The 20,024-nt window shown below is 43.5% G+C and overlaps 1 protein-coding gene across 2 annotated transcripts in view; it reads right to left on the reverse strand.

Annotated features, from left to right (window-relative positions):
• SLC22A16 (solute carrier family 22 member 16) overlaps window positions 1-19,607 on the reverse strand; it is a 52,009-nt gene extending 32,402 nt beyond the window's left edge. For both annotated transcript variants that reach the window (XM_004044528.4, XM_055391507.2), the window contains exon 1: window positions 19,509-19,607. In XM_004044528.4, the coding sequence (XP_004044576.2) occupies window positions 19,509-19,561 (53 nt within the window). In that variant the 5' untranslated portion in view covers window positions 19,562-19,607. The remainder of the gene's footprint in view (window positions 1-19,508) is intronic.
• Between the last annotated feature and the right edge of the window lie 417 nt (window positions 19,608-20,024).

Genomic DNA, 20,024 nt, shown 5'->3' on the forward strand with positions numbered 1-20,024 from the left:
ATAGAAATAATTATAGACATATTTATATCTATGGGTTAGTATATATACATATATTACTTAGCTCCATCTACTGAGAAGGCGTAGAAGCAATGACATCCCAAGAGCAGCAAGCACACCCATTGCCCAGATCTTAGTTTCTAAATACCATTCTCCAATGAGAGGAGCCAGATAAAGTGGCTGATTCTAAAGCCAGGACAAGAAGAATACAAAATATGCCTGGAATATCTTACAATACCAGAAAGTAAGGAAATACTCAAAAAACAAAAGGATAAGGGCATATGAAAGGGGCCCAAGTAGCAACCTGAAAAAGTTCCCAGTGGCCAGCTGTGGGCGGCAAGCCACCCAGGTGCCGAGGCAAGAGACCAAGAGCACGAGCTGTTCCATATAATAAAATATATAAAATAACAAGAGTTATACTAGCTATATATAGATCATAGACATGATTATATATAAGTATCACCAATCATTAGTTTGTAGTAATTACTCTTTATTTCAATATTATAATAATCCTAGCTCTACAACCATAACCTAAGAAAAACCAGGCCATACAGAGACAGGAGCTGAAGGGACATGGTGAGAAGTGACCAGAAGACAAGAGTGTGAACCTTCTGTTATGCCCGGACAGGGCCACCAGAGGGCTCCTTGGTCTAGAGGTAATGCCAGTGTCTGGAAAGATGCCCGTTACCAAGCGGACCATGGTCTAGCAGTAGCGTCAGTGCCAAAGAAAAGCACCCGCTACTTAGCAGACTGGGAAAGGGAGTCTCCCTTTCCCCAGGGGAGTTTAGAGAAGACTCTACTCCACCACCTCTTGTGGAGGGCCTGACATCAGTCAGGCCTGCCCGCAGTTATCCAGAGGCCTAACCATCTCCCTGTGATGCTGTGCTTCAGTGGTCACGCTCCTGGTCTGCTTTCATGTCCCATCCTATACACCTGGCTCTGCCTTCTAGATAGCAGTAGCAGAATTAGTGAAAATATTAAAAGTCTCTGATATGCAGAAATAATGGCATAAGCTGTCTCCTCTCTCTCTCTCTCTCTCCCCGCCTCGGCTGCCAAACAGGGAAGGGCCCCCTGTCCACTGGACACGTGACCCACATGACCTTACCTATCATTGGAGATGGCTCACACTCCTTACCCTGCCCCCTTGTCTTGTATCCAATAAATAACAGTGCAGCCTGACATTCAGGACCACTACCAGTCTCTGTGTCATGGTGGTAGTGGTCCCCCAGGCCCAGCTGTCTTTTCTTTTGTCTCTTTGTCTTGTGTCTTTATTTCTACGATCTCTCATCTCTGCACATGGGGAGAAAAACCCACAGACCCTGTAGGGCTGGCCCCTACAGCCAGTTGGAAGCTGAAACAATTTGAGCAACAAAATAAATGGCACAGTATATCCCAAAGCATAAAATAAATATACATGAATCCATACTGTGTGGTTAATTTTATGTGTTAACTTGACTGGGTTAAGGGAAGCCCGGATAGCTGGCAAAACATTATTTCTGGGTGTGTCTGTGAGAGTGTCTCTGGAAGAGATTAGCATATGAATCAGTAGACTAAGTAGAGATCACCCTCACCAATTGAGGTGGGCATCATCCAATCACTTGAGGGCTTGAATAAAACAAAAAGGTGAAGGAAGAGCAAATTTGTTCTCTGCATGAGCTGGGACATCCATATTCTCTGGTTCTCAAATATCAGAGCTCCTGGTTCTTGGGTTTTTGGAATTAGATGAAGACTTACACCAGGCCTTCAGTCTGGGACTGAATGACACCACTAGCTTTCCTAGTTCTCCAGCTTGCAGATAGTAGGTCATGAGACTTCTCAGCCTTCATAACCATGTAAGCCAATTCCTATAATAAGTCTCATATATATATATGTGTGTGTGTGTGTGTGTGTGTGTGTGTATCCTATTTGTTCTCTTTCTCTGGAGAAGCCTGACAAATACAATACACCATACTCATATAAATAAATGAATGAAAAAATAAAAGAGGGAGAAGAAACCAATCTTTCTTACATTAGAATTCAATTACTATCTGTAGACATTCCCTCTCTCCAGGAAGTAGAGTTTAATTCCTGCAATTTACTCCTAAAGGGTGGGCTAGGCTTAGTGACTTGCTTCTAAAGAACAAAGCAGGAAAAGAGGAAAAATAGTAACTTTACAGTGGGGAAACCTAGAAACTTGCAAACACTAAAGTCACCAAGTGATGAAGGTTAACATCCCCAGTGACGTCATGTGGATATGCTGTATCCCTCCTATGATCTGATGAGAAGGGCACTTCATCTCTGTTGTTGTCTTTCCAAAAACCATAACCTTAGTTTAATAATTTAAAAAAAGACCCCAGATTGGGGGTCATCTACAGGTTAGTTACATGGCCAATATACCTAAAGACTGCCAAGGTCACAAAAAATAAAGAAAGACTGAGAGACTGCTATAGACAATTAAATGCAGTGTGGTGCTCTGGGACTGGATGCCGGAACAGGAAGAGGACACTTGGAAAAACTGGTGAAATTCAGATGAAGTATATAGTTAGTTAATAGTAACATATTAATATCAGTTTGTTAGTTCTGACAAATATGGTAATGTAAGATGCTAACAATAGGGGAAACTGGGTGAGGGTCATATCAGGACTCTGTACTATCTGTGTAACTTTTCCATAAATCTAAAATTATCAAAAAATAAAAAGTTTATTTAAAAATTTTAAAAAATACAGTCTCCAAATTTATAGACTCAAGCCAACAGTGACATATTTTCTGAAATAAAAAATTGCCTCATAAGGACAATTATGCCCACAGGACAGCAGGATAGAACAGATAAAATTTGGATTACCCCACAAAATTCCAACCCCTGAAATTAAGAGGCATAGCAGACCTTTGAACAGGTGACTTAATTATTTAGATTGAAAACAGAATCAGTTAAGGCAATCACCAACATTCCTATAAAACCATTAAAATAGGAGGTAGGCGATAGGTCCTGTCCGATCAAACTGAGGTCAAATTGCACCATTGACACATGTGATCTCCATCGCCCTTCTTCCTTTGCAGACCTGCCCACCCTGCTGCATCCTGATGCTCCCTCTCACTGGAAGATGCTTCTGACCATCCCTCAGCTCAGCAGTTCTCACACTTTTTGGTCTCAAGAGCCTCTATATTTTTACAAATTTTGAGGATTCCAAAAGGCCTTTCTTTATGTGGATCATATTTATCACCTTTTATGTATTAGAAATTAAAATGGAGAAAGAGAGGAGGAAAGAGAGCCAAGGTCTGCCAGGGAGCCCACAGGAAGAAGCTGGGGCAGAGAAAAGGAAAACAGCAAGAATCTGGCAGAGACTGGCCCCTGGGGAGCCTGGAGTCTTACAGAAAGCGTGGATGGGGTGCATCCCTTCTCACCTCATCCCCGTAACAAACTGCTGACTACCAAATTGTGGGAGAGCCCCTCTGCCTTTGTGACCCTGGGCAATGCTGTCAGTGGTGATTTGGGAACTTCCTGAGAATAGAGTGCCAGGTGACCAACTCATGCAGGAGTGCTGGCACTCCCCTCAGGCCTGAACTGAGATGGTGGACACCATACTGGTTGTGCACCTGTTCTGAGCCACTGCCCTGCCCAAGCAACCTCAGCCTTTGTGATGTTGTAGCACCAGATCCCCCAGAAACATACCCCACAACCACTCTGACTTTGGCAACCATGGGGGACCAGCAGGACCCTGGGGAGCTGCAGGAACCCCAGAAATCTAGCCCTCAGTGCAGGTTGCTTCTAGGGGGAGCACAGCCCACCAAAGTGCTCCTTGGGACAAAGGAAATGCAGGCACAGGACCAATCTCTGAAAGGGGCAGTAGTAGTAGCTGGGAAGGGACATGGAGAGGGGACTATTTCCTACTCCACCCATTCACTGTTGCAGATGCAGCAGAGGCTTTCCCTGCTGGAAGCTGGCATTCGTGCAATCGAAGAAAGGCTTTCTAGCACTTTTCACAGTGGCTGCACCCCCACTGAAAGTGAGGTGGTACTACCTGGGCTTTCAGAAAAGGCAGGGCCCATCTACCGCTCCCTACACAAAGTAGCAATGTCCCTGCAATAGAGGACAGACAAGCCACAGAGCTGACTGTTCTGGACTGGAGAAAGAGGCTCTGACCCGAGGCCATTTTGGTGGTAGCCACAATCGAAGCCTTCTCACAGACCTCAGGGGTGGCCAGGAGCCAAAGGACAGTGTTTATAAGAACTGAGGGTTATGAGTGCTGCAAAAGGGGCATGATAGGTAGTGGATCATGTTCTTGTCTGCCCAGGATGAGGAGCTGGTGCAGCCACCTGCTGGCCCCTACCCTTGAGACCTCAGCACCCTCATCAAGGAAGGGGCTTCCACTCACCTTCGGATGACCTGAGGGTGAGCTAGCTCTTCTTACCCTCAAGCGTCACTTACTGGACTAGAGACTGAACTGCATCATCAAACAAAAAACCTGCTGTCAGAAGAGCACAGTGCTAGTGTATGAGATAAGCTTCCTGAGACCTCCACACTCCTAGCCCTACAGAAGATAGTGTGTCAGCTCATACACCCTACACATCACTGCAACAAGCAGCATCTGGGAAAGCCACCACACAAATGATATCCATAACCAAGGAACCCATAGAGACCCTTGGCCCCCTGAAAGCACCCAGAAACAAAGCCAAACAATCATACACAATATATACTACAGCCACACCCTCAAGCGAAAAAAGAATACAAACTTTAAAAGTCTCATTCAAATGTTGGCAAATTCAAAAATAGGAGGCAACAGCTCTGTATTTGTCCATTTTCACGCTGCTGATAAAGACATACCAAGACTGGGCAATTTACAAAAGAAAGAGGTTTATTGGACTCACAGTTCCACAAGGCTGGGGAGGCCTCACAATCATGGCAGAAGGCAAGGAGGAGCAAGTCACATCTTATATGGATGGCAACAGGCAAAGAGAGAGCTTGTGCAGAGAAAATCCCATTTTTAAAACCATCAGATCTTGTGAGACCCATTTACTGTCACAAGAACTGCACGGTAAATACCTGCCTCCGTGTTTCAATCATCTCTCACCACATCCCTCCCACAACACGTGGGAATTATGGGAGTTAAAAGATGAGATTTGGGTGGGACACAGAACCAAACTATATCAAGCTCCTTCAGATGAGAAGGAATCAGCATAAAAGCTCCGGCTATATAAAAAGACAAAGTGTTTTGACACCTCCAAAGGATCATACTAGCTCTCTAGCAATGGATCCTAACTAAAATGAAAATTCTGAAATGACAGATAAAGAATTCAAAATATGGATTGTAAGAAAGCTCACTGAGATGCAAAAGAAAGTTGAAAATCAACCCCCAAAAACTTAGGACATGAAAGACAAAATAGATATATTAAACTTTAACTATAGTAAAAGACTAGACCAAGCAGAAAAGATAATTTCAGAGCTTGAAGACCAATCTTTCTATTTAAACAAGTCAAACAAAAATAAAGAAAAAAGAATGTTTTAATGAATAAAGTCTTTGAGAAATATGCAATTATGTAAGGGGACCAAATGTATGACTTATATGTAATCCTGAGAGAGAAGAAGAAGAAGTAAGCAATTATATTTAAGAGAATAATTCAGGAAAATTTCCCTGATCTTGCTATAGAGGTAGACATTCAGATGCAAGAAATTCAGAGAATATCCGGGAGATACTATAAAAGATGAATGTCACCAAGGCATATAGTCATCATACTATCCAAGTTTAATGCTAAAGAAAAAAATCTTAAAGGCATCTGGAGAGAAGTGTCAGATCGCCTATAAAAGAAATCCTGTCAGACTAATGAGACTTCTCAGTAGAAATCTTACAAGCCAGAACAGATTGGGGGCCTATTTATAGCCTTCTTAAAGGAAAAAAAAGCCTCCCAAGAATTTTATATCCTGCCAAATAAGCCTCATAAAAGAAGGAGAAATAAAGTCTTTCCCAGACAAGCAAACACTAAGGGAATTAATCACCACTTGACCAGTTCTATAAGAACTGCTTAAAGAAGTTATAACCATGGAAATGAAAGGACAATACTTGCCACCGTAAAATCACACGTAAGTAGAAAGTTCACAGATCCCATAAAGCAATTCCACAATTGAGACTACAAAGCAACTGGCTAACAAAACTCTGACAGGAACAAAACCTCTCATATCATTATTAACCCTAAATGTAAACAGCCTCAATGCTCCACTTAGAGGATGTAGATGAGCAAAATGGATTTTTTTAAAAAGATCCAACCATCTGCTACCTACAAGAGACCACTTAATATGTAAAGATACCCATAGCCTAAAGTAAAGGGGGGTAAAAAGATATGTCATGCAAATGGAAAACAAAAAGGAGCAGGAGTTGTTCTTCTTATATCAGATAAAACAGTCTCTAAAGTAACAACAGTAAAAAAAAAAAAAAAAAAAAGACAAACAATAGCATTATCCAATGATACAGGGTCTAATTCAACAAAAAGATTTAACTATCCTAAATACATATGCACCCAGCATCAGAGCACCCAGATTTATAAAACAAATACTACTAGACTTACAAAAAGAGATAGTCATATAAAAGAGTGAGGGACTTTCAATACCACACTGACAGCAATAAGCTGTCAATGATGACAGATCATTGAGCTTGATCTGTCGATTTGATTATATAAACTTGACCAAATGGACTAAGAGACACCTACAGAACATTCCACCCAACAACCACAGAATATACATTTTTCTCATCTGTGCATAAAACATTCTCTAAAATTCACCATATGCTTGCCCATAAAGCAAGTCTCAATAAATGCAAAAAAAAAAGTCAAAATCATATTAGGATCTTCCCGGACCACAGTGGAATAAAATTAGAAATCAATACCAAGAGGAACTCTCAAAACCACAGAAGTACATGGAAACTAAACAACTTGCTCCTGAATGACTTTTGGGTAAACCATAAAATCAAGGCAGAAATCAAAAAAATGTTTTGAAATGAATGAAAACAGACACACCATACCAAAACCTCTGGGATACAGCAAAAGCAGTGCTAAGAGGAAAGCTTATAGCATTAATTGCTTAAATCAAAAAGACAGATCTCAAATTAACAACCATTAATGCCACACCTCAAGGAACTAGAAAATCAAGAACAAACCAAACACAAAGCTAGCAGAAGAAAAGAATAATAACAAAGATCAGAGCAGATTTGATCTCAATTAAATTGAAACCAAAAAAATCATACAAAGGCTCAACAAAACACAATTGGTTCTCTGAAAAGGTAAACAAAATTGTTAGACGGCTAGCTAGATTAACAAAGAAAAAGAGAAGATTCAGATAAGCACAATCAGAAATGATAAAAGTAACATTACAACTGATAACACAGAAACACAAAGGATCATCAGAGACTACTATGAACATCTCTAAGTGCACACACTAGAAAACCCAGAGTACATGAATAAATTTCTGGAAGCACACAACCCCTCAAGAGAAATAGAAATTCTGAACAGACCAATAACGAGTAATGAAATTGAATCAGTAACAAAAAAATGTAACAACTATGACAAAAAAAGAGCCCTGGACCAGACGGATTCACAGTTGAATTTTATCAGATGTACAAAGAGCTGGAACCAATCTTACTGAAATCATTCCAGAAAATTAAGGAAGAGGAATTCCTCCATAAATAATTCTATGAAACCAGTATCATAATGATACCAAAATCTGATAAGAACACAACAAAAAAGAAAACTACAGGCCAATATCTCTGATGAACATAGATACAAAAATCCTCAACAAAATACTAGCAAACTGAATCCAACAGCACATCAAAAAGATAATCCATCACAGTCAGATGAGTTTTATTTTAGGGATGCCAAGATGGTTCAACATATGCAAGTCAATTAATGTCATTCACCACGTAAACAAAATTAAAAACAAAAGACATAAGGTCAACTCAATAGATGCTGAAAAAGCATTTGATAAAATCCAACATCCCTTCATGATAAAAAAAAAAACTCAACAAACTAGGCATCAAAGTAACATACCTCAAAATAATAAGAGGCATATATAACAAACCCGTAGCCAACATCATACTGAATGGGGTAAAATAAAATGCATTCCTCTTAAGAACTAGAAAAAGACAAGAATTTCACTCTTACGGCTCCTAAATAGCACAGTACTAGAAGTCCTAAACATAGCAATTAGGTAAAAGAAAGAAACAAAAGGTATCCAAACTGAAAAAAAGAGTGAAATTATCTCTGTTCCCTGATAACATGATCTTATACCTAGAAAAATCCTAAAGATTCCTCCAAAAGACTCCTAGACTTGGTAAACAATTTCAGTAAAGTTTCAAGAAACAAAATTAACGTACAAAAATCAGTTGCATTTCTATACAACACTCAAGCTGCAAACTAAATCAAAAAGCCAATCCCATTTATTATAGCCACACAAACACACAAAATACCTAGGAATACACTTAACCAAAGAAGTAAAAGACCTCTACACACAAAAAATGGAAAAACATCTCATGCTCATGGATTAGAAGAATCAATACCATTTAAGTGAACATACTGCCCAAGGCAATCTACAAATTCAATGCAATTCCTATAGAATCAGCATTATTTTTCACAGAATTAGAAAAAACTATTCTAAAATTCACATGGAACCACAAAAGAGCCCAAATAGCCAAAGCAATCCTAAGCAAAAAGAGCAAGGCCAGAGGCATCACATTACCTGACTTCAAACTATACTACAAGGCTGTAGTAACCAAACCAACATGGAACTGGTACACAAATAGACACACAGGCCAATGGAACAAAATAGAGAATCCAGAAATAGAGCCAAACACTGACAACCAACTGATCATCAACAAAATCAACAAAAATAAACAATGGGAAAAGGACTCTCTATTCAATAAATGGTGCTGGGAAAAACTGGCTAGCTATATGCAGAAGAATGAAACTGGATCCCTATCTCTCACCATATACAAAAATTAACTAAGGATGAATTAAAGGTCTAAATGTAAGACCTGACATTCTAAAAGTCCTAGAAGAAAACTTAAGAAAAACTCTTCTGGACATTAGCCTAGGCAAAGAATTTATGACCAAGTCCTCAAAGGCAAATGCAGCAAAACCAAAAATAGACAAATGGGAATTAATTCAACTAAAAAGCTTCTGCACAGCAAAAGAAACAATCGATAGAGTACATAACCTACAAAATGGGAAAAATATTTGCAAACCAAACTATGCATCCAACAAAGAGCTAATATCCAGAATCCATAAAGAACTCAAAACAAATTAATACAAAAAAAACCATTAAAAAGTAGGCAAAGGACATCAACAGACATTTTCCAAAAGAAGACATACAAGCAGCCAACAAACAGGAAAAAATGCTCAATATCACTAATCATCAGAGAAATGCAAATTAAAACCGCAATGAGATACCATCTCATACCATTCAGAATAGCTATTATTAAAAAGTCAAAAATAACAGATATTAGTGAGGCTGTGGAGAAAAGGGAACATTTATACACTGTTAGCAGGAATATGAATTAGTACAACCCCTATGGAAAACATTATCAAGATTTCTCAAAGAACTAAAAATAGAACTACCATTTGATCCAGCAATCCCACTACTCGGTATTTACCCAAAGGAAAAGAAATCATTATATCAAAAAGACACCTGCATTTGTCTGTTTATCACAGCACTATTCACATTTGCAAAGCCAAGGAATCAACCTAAGACTCCATCAATGGTTAACTGGATAAAGAAAATGTGATATATATATAAATAGATATCTGCATTCAATCTGATGAGTTATTACACATCATCTAGCCTCTGGAAAACTCTACTGTACTTTCATGAGAGAATGAGAGTTTTTAAAAAGACAGCTAATATCTTAGTATTGCTAGAAAAAAGTTTTGCCCTTGCAGACTTCAAAGACCTACAAGAATTCTCACGTTTTGAGACCTGCTGGTCTAGCCTGTTCCTCTCATACTCCTCTCTCTCCGTGTTTTTTTTCCTTCCAACCTAAATGCCGATTTTCAGTCTCTTTATCCTTCACTGCCAGTTTCTCTCAGTCCTGTCTTTTTACTTGCTTCCGCCTTTCCCATTCTCACTCATTTATGCATTTTCTAGTCCCCATTTTTCCTTCTCTTCCTTCTCTTCTATGAACACAATATGCAGCTGAAGTACCATTCTGTTATTTATGTTGATTTTTTTAAAGAACACCAGGTGAATGTTTTTTATTTCTCTACCAAACCAACAACAGAAGTCCTATAAAAGGTTGAGTTAAAGTCTCATCAGAGCAGAAACTGTGGTTCAGCCACTTTAGTATCTCCTGTAGCCCCCAGCACAGTGTGTAGTGCAGTGGCTATAGAATGCTGGAGAATACCTTGGGCTGAAAATGAACAGTGCTGAAATTGACTCATACTCAGTACCCTGCTAAAGAGAGATGTTCAATAGGCCAGTGTATCCAAAAATTTAGCCTGGGTCCCCCATCAGTTAAATTTTAAAAAGTGTATGTGTGCACAGATGTGCATGTAGACATATAAAGTGAACATATATACACACACATATTCATATAATACTAAATTAACATATTATGTATATTGAAATATAAACTTCCATTTGTACATATTGACTTCTGTGCACACATTCATATATAAAATGGGTGTTTTTTGGTGACAGTCCAAGGGATCATCTCTACCGCCCACCGGTGAACACACCCCACTTTGGAGACTATCGCAACCTAGTGACCTCTCCAAGTCCTCACAGATAACTGCCAGGCTGGCATGTAGCCACCATTCCTCACTTCTCATAGAACTTCATGTAGATAAATAATAGGTTAAATGGAACGAATTTCAAGTCTTGTGGCTATCAGGACACCACAGGCTGGTCATGTTGGCCACAGTTTCAAAACTGAACTCTATCTATGGCACTGGCCCTTGTAGCTAGCTAGTCCACGAAAGAAAACTACAAAGCAAAATGCAGGCGGGAAGTAAGTAGTGTTCTTCTAGCTCCAGGATGAGAAAGAACACACTAATTCCTATTTTAGGGTCTCTTTGGGATGGGCAGCCAACAGAAGAGCTTGGAGCCCCAGTGCTTGATGGGCTAATGGGAGCTAGCTCTGTTTTTTCCAAAAACATTAATATGTCCCTGCCAGTAGTAAAATGATCAGAAATCAGGCCAGGCATGGTGGCTCATGCCTGTAATCCCAACACTTTGGGAGGCCAAGGCAGGTGGATTACCTGAGGTTGGGAGTTCAAGACAAGCCTGGCCAACATGGTGAAACCCTGTTTCTACTAAAAATGCCAAAAACTAGCCAGGCATAGCGGCACGTGCCTGTAGTCTCAGCTACTCAGGAGGCTGAGACAGGAGAATTGCTTGAATCTGGGAGGCGGAGGTTTCAGTGAGCCAAGATCACACCACTGCACTCTAGCCTGGGTAAGCAAGTGAGGCTCTGTCTCAAAAAAAAAAAAAAAAAAAAAAGGAGAAGAAGAAGAAGAAGAAAAAGAAAAAAAGAAATCAGCCTCAGTCCATCCTAGACAGTGGGGTTGGGCAGGAACAGTAGGCTGAGAAGACAGGCCGGTGTTGCTCTTGCTCAAAAGACCCCACAGGCTAACATCTTGGCTTGAAGATGAGTGGTGCTGACCCTCACACCTGCAGGTCAGAATCCCTCGTCCCCAGCCCCTGCACTGGCTGCCGTGTCACCACAGAGCCTTGGGGTTGCTATATTGCCTGTGGCCTCATGGGGGTGAGCACCTAGCATGGCTGGTGGGTCACCTGCCCTTGGGAAGCAGGCTTGTCCATTCAGAAGGTGTTTCTTCCTTCCCTGGCATTTTCTCAAGAAGCATCTTCCAGTCAATAAGAATGGCTCTTTTAAGAGACTCCTTGACCCTACAGTGCCATCCAGTCTGCTTCTATTGCACAGATTGTAGATGGGCTTCATCTTACACAGAAGTCAATTCTCCCCTCTTTACTCTACTCTATTCACTCCTTCCTGTACTGTACGTGGCAGCTTATTCAGCATTGTCTTGGTCACTGTGCATAATACTAACATCTTAGGCCAGGCACAGTGGCTCATGCCTATAATCCCAGCACTTTGGGATGCTGAGGTGGATCACTTGAGGTCAGGAGTTCAAGACCAGCCTTGAACTCCTGGTGAAACCCCATCTCTACTATAAATGGTGAAACCCCATCTCTACTATAAATACAAAAATTAGCCAGGCAGTGGCGGGCGACTGTAGTCCCAGCTACTCAGGATGCTGAGGCATGAGAATAGCTGGAACCTGGAAGCATACGTTGCAGTGAGCCAAGATCGTGCCACTGCACTCTAGCCTGGGCAACAGAGAGAGACCCTGTCTCAAAAATAAATAAATACTAACACCTTACATTGGATCATACTTTAAAGCATGTTCACACTCATTATCTCATTTAATCATCCCAACATACATCAGAGTTTGTGAGCCAGCTGACAAACTAAAAAAAATCTTTGCTTAGTGAATCGCCGATGTAAATAAAGTGGGAAATTAATCTTGTTTAAGAAAACAGTTCATATGTACTAATTTTTTGTAAAATCAAGCACCTAGGTGTCTCTGCTTTGCTAAAAGACATTACACTAATGGGTGTTATTGTCTGCTCTCGTTAATAATAAAACTTGACTTCCCTAAAAGTAACCAGTAGTCAACATCACAAAGATATCAACTCTCCCAAAGTTAATTTATAAATTTTATTTTCAGCACTGTCTGTAACTGCAAAACAGAAAACTGAAATGTCCATTGACAGGAGACTGGTTAAAGAAATTATGGTGAAAGTATGATAAAAGTGTAGATACTCCTAGGAGATCCCAGAGGGAAAGGGTAGCATGTAGTTTTTAACTAAAGGAGTATTCCTAGTCTGAGAATCACCCCATCCAGATCATTACAGTGTGGCTTGTGGTGGGCCAGCATCTACCTGCTAGACACCATGGCAATAAGGGGCATGAAAATCAGGTCCTCTTGAAACTAAATTTTGTTGAGAACCTAAGGAGCACCCTATAATAACAATCCCATATGAATATGACTGGAAATAGAACATAAATCATGTATGTATGGTGCACATATTTATAATTATTTGACTCCCATCCCTGAAATTTCAACTCAGCAAACGACAACACAGCCCCTGCAAACAGCAGGCATGTTTAACTTGCCTAAAGTTTACCTGAGGCATTTGGGTTTGTTCCCTAACTAGTCTCTACCTGGAACAGCTCCACCACTGAAAAGCTCAGGTTCTGAGCATGACCTCCCACCCTCTTACTTCCCCCATCCTTCCCACTGACCCCATTTCCAGCACCATTCAGACGTCCAGTCTTCAGATCCTACCAGCTTCTTCAGTTTGTTTCTACCTTCCTGGCCTCAGTTTTTTTCTTCCTCAGCCAGTGACCCCCACAGTCATCACCACATCACCAGAACTATTCTCTCTCTCTCTTCCCCTCTCCTTCTCTCTTTGTCTCTTTTTCTCTTGTGCACACACACACACACACACACACACACACACCCCAACACAGCACCCACCCTGGCAGGCCTCTGAAGCTAGGATTTGTCTTTTCTGTCCCCCTCTTAGCAATTGTGATTCAGGAGGTCTAAGGTGGGGTCAAGGCCCCTACAAGCTTAAGAAGCTTCTTAGGAGATGCTGATACGGATGAAAACATTGCCCCAGGATATCTAGTTTTCTGGTTAAACTATGTACTGGTACAAGGTTTGACATTCAAAATACTGGGCAATTGTTGTGGAGCAACTGAAAAACCAATAAACAGCTTGTGAGGGTGACATTTGTTATAACCATTTTGCAAAACTCTCTGGCAGCAGACCACATGCACCGCCTGTGACAGCATCTCCTAGGTATCCACCCAGCGAAACGCATATGCAAGTAGAGCCACATACCACAAAACGACGTTTCGGTCAATGATGAACCACATATACAACAGTGGTCCCATAAGATTATAATATTAATACCATATTTTTACCACACCCTTTCCATGTTTGGGTACACAAATACTTCCCATTGTGTTACAATTGCCTACAGTATTCAGTACAATAACATGCTGTGCAGGTTTGTAGTCTAGGAGCAGTGGGCTATACCATAGAGCCTAAGTGTGTAGCAGGCTGTACCATCTAGGTTTGTGTAAATATAATCTGTGATGTTTGCAGAACAACAAAATCACCTAACGATGAACTTCTCAGAAGCATCTCTGTCGTTAAGCAAAATATAACCCTACCCTAAAAGACAAATGCAAGAAAGGCAACTCATATAAGCCCAACCTGGAGACAGTCTGAACGTCTGTTGACGGTAAATGAATGAACCATGAAATATTTGTGCCATTAAATACTATGTAGCTGTGAAAATCGACTAACCTCTGTGACACACAATATGGGTGGATCTCACAAACACAGTGTGGAACAAAAGAAGCCAAAGGGCAAGTGCCTTTTACCCCACTTATGTAACATTTAGTATGGTTGATGTAAGGACAGTAGTGAGCTTGGGGGACAGGGACGGAGTAGGGCTTGGGAGAAGGCATAAGAGGAGATGATTTGGGTAGGGGTAACACAGGTGTGTTCACTGTATGACAACTCATCAGGTTGTAGATTATGGTGGACACTTTTCTGCATATATGTAATATATCAATTTAAATGTTTTCTATCTACAGCACCCAGGGAGAGGGAAAAGTATTCAGCAACACCCCTGCTGAGGCACAGCTGGAACAGGTGCCAGGCATGCCTAATCTGTTCACAAGGCACTGGGCCAGCTGGACTGCAGCCCTGGGTGGCCACCTGATCCATATTGACAAGGGGGCATTTTCCCTGAGCAACAGATTATCTACCCAACTTCCCACTTGATGTCTCCACCTGGAATTCCCACAAGGAACTCAAGGTAAACCAATCTCAAACTGAGCTCGATATCTAGGCCTGCCCCGCCTGGAGGGTAACTTTCTGAGTTTAGGCTACCATCACCCACACAAACTAGAAATCCAGGGCATGGGACATGGGGTGGGCTAGGACGGGCATGTGGTCCCATTCACTTCTCCTTCATGCCTTAGGGCCAAGAGCTCCCATCAACTCCACCTGCTAAAACTGTCTGGTTCTCCCTGCCCACACTCCCACTCTCCAGACCCTCTTTCTCTCTCACCTGGGCTCTTATCTAGGTCTTCACTGGCCCACTTGCCCCACTCGCTGCCCCTCCAATCCACCCTCTGCACTGCAAAGTAATCTTCTGATACACAAACTCTGCATCATGACCTACAAAAACACTCGTGGAGATGACTGTAAGCTTACCTCCTGCCTCTCTCACTCTCATATTTTATACCCCCAAAATAATAAACCACTAAGTGGCCCCCAATCAAGCCATGCTAGTTCACATAAACACGCTTTCCATGTGCTAGAAAGGTCCTAAGCACTCCTTCAATTCAAATTTCCCTTTCCCTTTTGCAAGAATAACCTCTTGAAAAAAAACCAAGCCCCATTTCCTTAGGCGTCTAGCATTCTAACACATCACTCTCTCTTTTACAAAGATTCTTGGCCCTCAGAGGTGTCATGCATGTACCCAACCTAGGGGTCCACCAGGACAACAGGCTTATAGATATGACACACTAATGGAAAAATAATCACACAAACACAATCGGCAGAAAACCCAGAGGCGAGGTAAAGCAAGGGCGGCCAGAAGCCCCAGGGAATGGACCCATGCAATCTGAGTGACAGACGAAGAAAATTGCTTTCAGTCCTAGATTATACCATTCCATATAAAAGCATAACTGGTGGAGCCCATCATGGCTAAGAGCATGGACTCTGGAGCCAGACTGCCAAGGTTTGATCTTGGCCCTGTTACTTACCACCAGGGACCATGAGCAAGATCCTTAGCCTTTCTGTGCCTCAGTTTCCTCATCTAAACTATGGGCTTTGTGGGAATGAAATGAGTTAACACATGGAAAGCACTGTATGACACACCATAGCTGTATATAAATGATAGATGTTATGATGTTCATACACTGAAGTCAAAAAAGAGCCAGAAAAACTCTATATACTGAAACAAAACAAAACAAAACCCTACTTCTATCCATCGATGAAGGTCTGCCACAGGCTCCACATTCCAACTCTAAACTTTTAAACCGTCTCTCCTCTTATCCCAGGACAACTAACTCAGGGATCCAGGTTCAGATCCTCCCAACACAGGTGCCTAAATTTCAGTCTTCTCAATTTCTTTTCATATGGAGCTTAAGCTGTGAAGTTTATGTAAACGATATGGTTTCAGGAGAAATCCTGGAATGGTATTTTAGTTCTTCTCAAGTATCCTGTTTTCCCTTTTTTTTTTTTTTTTTTTTGAGACAGAATCTCGTTCTGTCGCCCGGGCTGGAGTGCAGTGGCGCAATCTCGGCTCACTGCAAGCTCTGCCTCCTGGGTTCACGCCATTCTCCTGCCTCAGCCTCCCAAGTAGCTGGGACCACAGGCCCCTGCCACCATGCGAGGCTCATTTTTTTGTATTTTTAGTGGAGACGTGGTTTCACTGCGTTAGCCAGGATGGTCTCGATCTCCTGACCTCGTGATCTGCCCGCCTCGGCCTCGCAAAGTGCTGGGATTACAGGCGTGAACCACCGCGCCCAGGTTTTTTTTTTTTTGAGACGAAGTCTCGCTCTGTCGCCCAGGCTGGAGTGCAGTGGCGTGATCTTGGCTCACTGCAACCTCCACCCCCTAGGTTCAAGCGATTCTCCTGCTTCAGCCTCCCGAGTAGCTGGGATTACAGGCGCCCGCCACTGTGCATGGCTAATTTTTGTATTTATAGTAGAGACGGGGTTTCACCATCTTGGCCAGGCTGGTCTCAAGCTCCTGACCTCATGATCTGCCTGCCTCAGCCTCCCAAAGTGCTGGGATTACAGGCATGAACCACCGCACCTGGCCTGTTTTCCCATTTTAAAAGTGACTAGAATAGTGCTTCCTTATTCTAGAAATGACCAATGAGAAATGAGAGGTAATCAGGGTTCTCTACTTTAGGGGTCCCCAAGCCCCGGGCCATAGACCAGACTGGTCCGTGGCCTGTTAGAAACTGGACCACACAGCAGGAGGTGAGCAGCGGCCAGCGAGCATTACCTCCTAAGCTCCACCTCCTGTCAGATCAGCGGCGGCATTAGATTCTCATAGGAACGTGAACCCCATTGTCAACTGCACATGCGAGGGATCTAGGTTGAGTGCTCCTTGTGAGAATCTAATGCCTGATGATCTGAGGTGAAACAGTTTCATCCTGAAACCATCCTCCCAACCCCACCACAGGTCTGTGGAAAAAATGTCTTCCATGAAACCAGTCCCTGGTGCTAAAAAGGCTGGGGACCACTGCTCTACTTAACACTTTCACTAGGCTCCCTTAAAGAGAGGACTAAATAATCATCACGATAACTTTCCTTTCTGTTTATAAAGAATAGAGACCAATTAGAACAAATATCTGAGAAAAATGAGGTACTGTGTTACAGTCACACTGTTTTCATCTTCTGCTATATAAGCAGTGGTTTGTTACCCTTTTCCCTCCTGTAAGCTGCTTTCACAAGTCAACCCAGACCACCAATATGGGAACTCAGGTAACGATAATAGCCATGACTTATTGAGAACTTACTGAATAATAAGACTTTTGTATACATTATGGTGGCCAGCTAAGAGCTGTCTCCTCAAACCCATTTGCCCCCTCTTCACCGTAGTGAGCTGTCACCATGGGTGAGCAGCTGCTCCAGGCACAGACAGGGAGCCCCATGCAGTGGATGGCAGAGCTGCCCCACCTGCCAGGGTCCCTGAATGGCCTCATGGCACAGATCCTGCTGTGGGCAGTTACTGGAGAGGTATAAACTTCCGTTTGAGGAATCTGTTTGATAGGGCACCTTAGTCAAACACCAACTAATATAATTACCTCAGCTAATCCCTAAAAAACACAGGGGAACTAAGGTGTTAGTACCACCTACCTCATTGAGTACTGTAAGGATGAGAAACTGCATGCAGAGTCCTCATACACACATTTTCACTACTCCTATTTGAAAACATTTGTGCTATTATTAGCCCCATTTTACAGATAAGAAAGTGGTAAATAAAATGCTCAAGACCGTATAGTTAATGTGTGGTAGCGCCAGAATGGGAACTTAGACATCCAGCCTTAAAACTGATCTTTTAACCTCTGTGCTATTCTGCTTCCAGAAGGATGAAATGAGATCATACATAAAGAGCTTGGCCCAGCCGAGGAGCGGTCACCTAACCGTGCTCAGGAGTGCATCATGGTTGAGAGTGTGGGCTGTGGAGGTGATGGGCATCCAATGGCATCCAATTCTGCCCTGCTAGTATTAGATTTGTGCTTAGGCAGAAACCTTGGTTTTCTCATCTGTGAAAAGAGGGTGATACTACCAACCTTATAAGGCTGTAGTGAAGATTAAAGGAAGTAACATGTACCAACGGCTTATGACCGAGCCAGGCACAAGGCAGCGTTCAATGATGCAAGCAGAGGAAGCAGGGAACAGCCGGGGCTTCCTGCCCCTTTCCTCTGTCCTAACAGCTCCTTTTTGCAGACACTGGGAATCAAAACCAAAACGCATGCAACCTTCCACCTTGAAGAACAGCACACATCATCTCTTTGCTAAGCCTGATTCCCGTTTTCTGGATAGGAAACTGAGACACAAAGTATCTCCAGAATCATATCAGAGGTAAGTAGCAGGCCAGGATTGAGACGCAGCTCCAAATCTCCGGCCATCACGCTGCATGGCCCCTCACCCGGCTACCTCCCCTCTCGAAACACTCTGAGTCAGATAGAGGAGCTCTGTCCATGAGTGAACGAACGAATGAATAATTAAAAATGTTTAAATCAATTTGACAAATGAAAAGAGGGTGTACGGAGGTTAAACGTGGTTCCACTATGCGTTGGCTATGAGTCCTTGATCCCGCCAGCTTGTTTCCCAATCACTAAAATAAGGATTTGAACACCTCCTTTGCAGGGTCCCGGTGAACATCAAATGAAGAACTATGTGTAAGCGCCAGGTACAGTGTACCTGGCACGTATTAGGTTTTAATAAACGGCAACCAACTCTGACTAACGGTTGTCCCTGGGGAATACCTGCCAGGCACAGAGGGAGGCCCTACGGAGGCGCGGGGCAGAACAGGGCAGCAGCTGTCTAGGGAAGTGTCGGCGGATTAGAGAAACGGGCGGCCAGGCACAAGCACCCCCTACGCGTGAGATCTGGCCCCTCGAGGGGGGCCTCCAGCATCTACTGCCGCGGAGAGCATGCGCCAGGTCCCTCCTGCCCGGCAACAGGCGCACTCCGAGCGAGCCCAGAATCTCTGCTCACCATGCCAGGTCCCGCTGCCAGAGTCCTAGAGGAGAAGCCCAGCTCAGGGCCGGCGTCTGGACGCCTGTGTCCCGACTGCGCGGGGGAAGGAGGGAGTGGAGATGTTTTCGGATCGCGAGCGCCGCGTGAGAACCCCGCCGCAACGGAAGGAAACAGACCCCTCGGCGCCGCCTCCCGCGTGGCGCGCCCCACCACCCCCCATACCTGCCGAAGTGCCCCACGTGGTCATAAATCCCCTCGAAGTGGCGGGACCCCATGGTGCGGCCGTGCAATGGGCGCCGAGTTAGCCGAGCTCCGGGGGCTGCGGGTAGCGCGCCCCGCCCCGAACCTCCCCGCCCGGCCTCCTGCGCTCCCCGCGCGTCCCAGTGCTCGGGACCAGCGCGAGGCTGTATTCTGTTCCTCCCTCCGTCGCTTGGCCCCTCGGTCCCCCAAGTATCTTCGGCTTTTTCCCGCCGCCTCGGCCTCCTCCCCGGCGCGCTGTGGTCCCGGCGCCCGCGGTCGCATGGTGCCCGCGCCCCCAGCCCCACCGCTCTCCCACCCGCCCCGCCGCCCAGCCTGGCTCTTGGCACCATGTCCGCGGGGTCGCCACGCTCGAGGGAAGCCCCGACGCCTGGGAAAAGTTGTCACTGAGAGAGAGCCCAGGGTGGGAATGCAAGGGCTAGGCTCGGTCCGGGGGCCGCAAGAATATATGGCCTTCAGCATGACGCCCCTCAGAAACAT

This window comes from Gorilla gorilla, chromosome 5, assembly GCF_029281585.2.
Source record: "Gorilla gorilla gorilla isolate KB3781 chromosome 5, NHGRI_mGorGor1-v2.1_pri, whole genome shotgun sequence".
NCBI classification, from domain to species: Eukaryota; Metazoa; Chordata; class Mammalia; order Primates; family Hominidae; genus Gorilla; species Gorilla gorilla.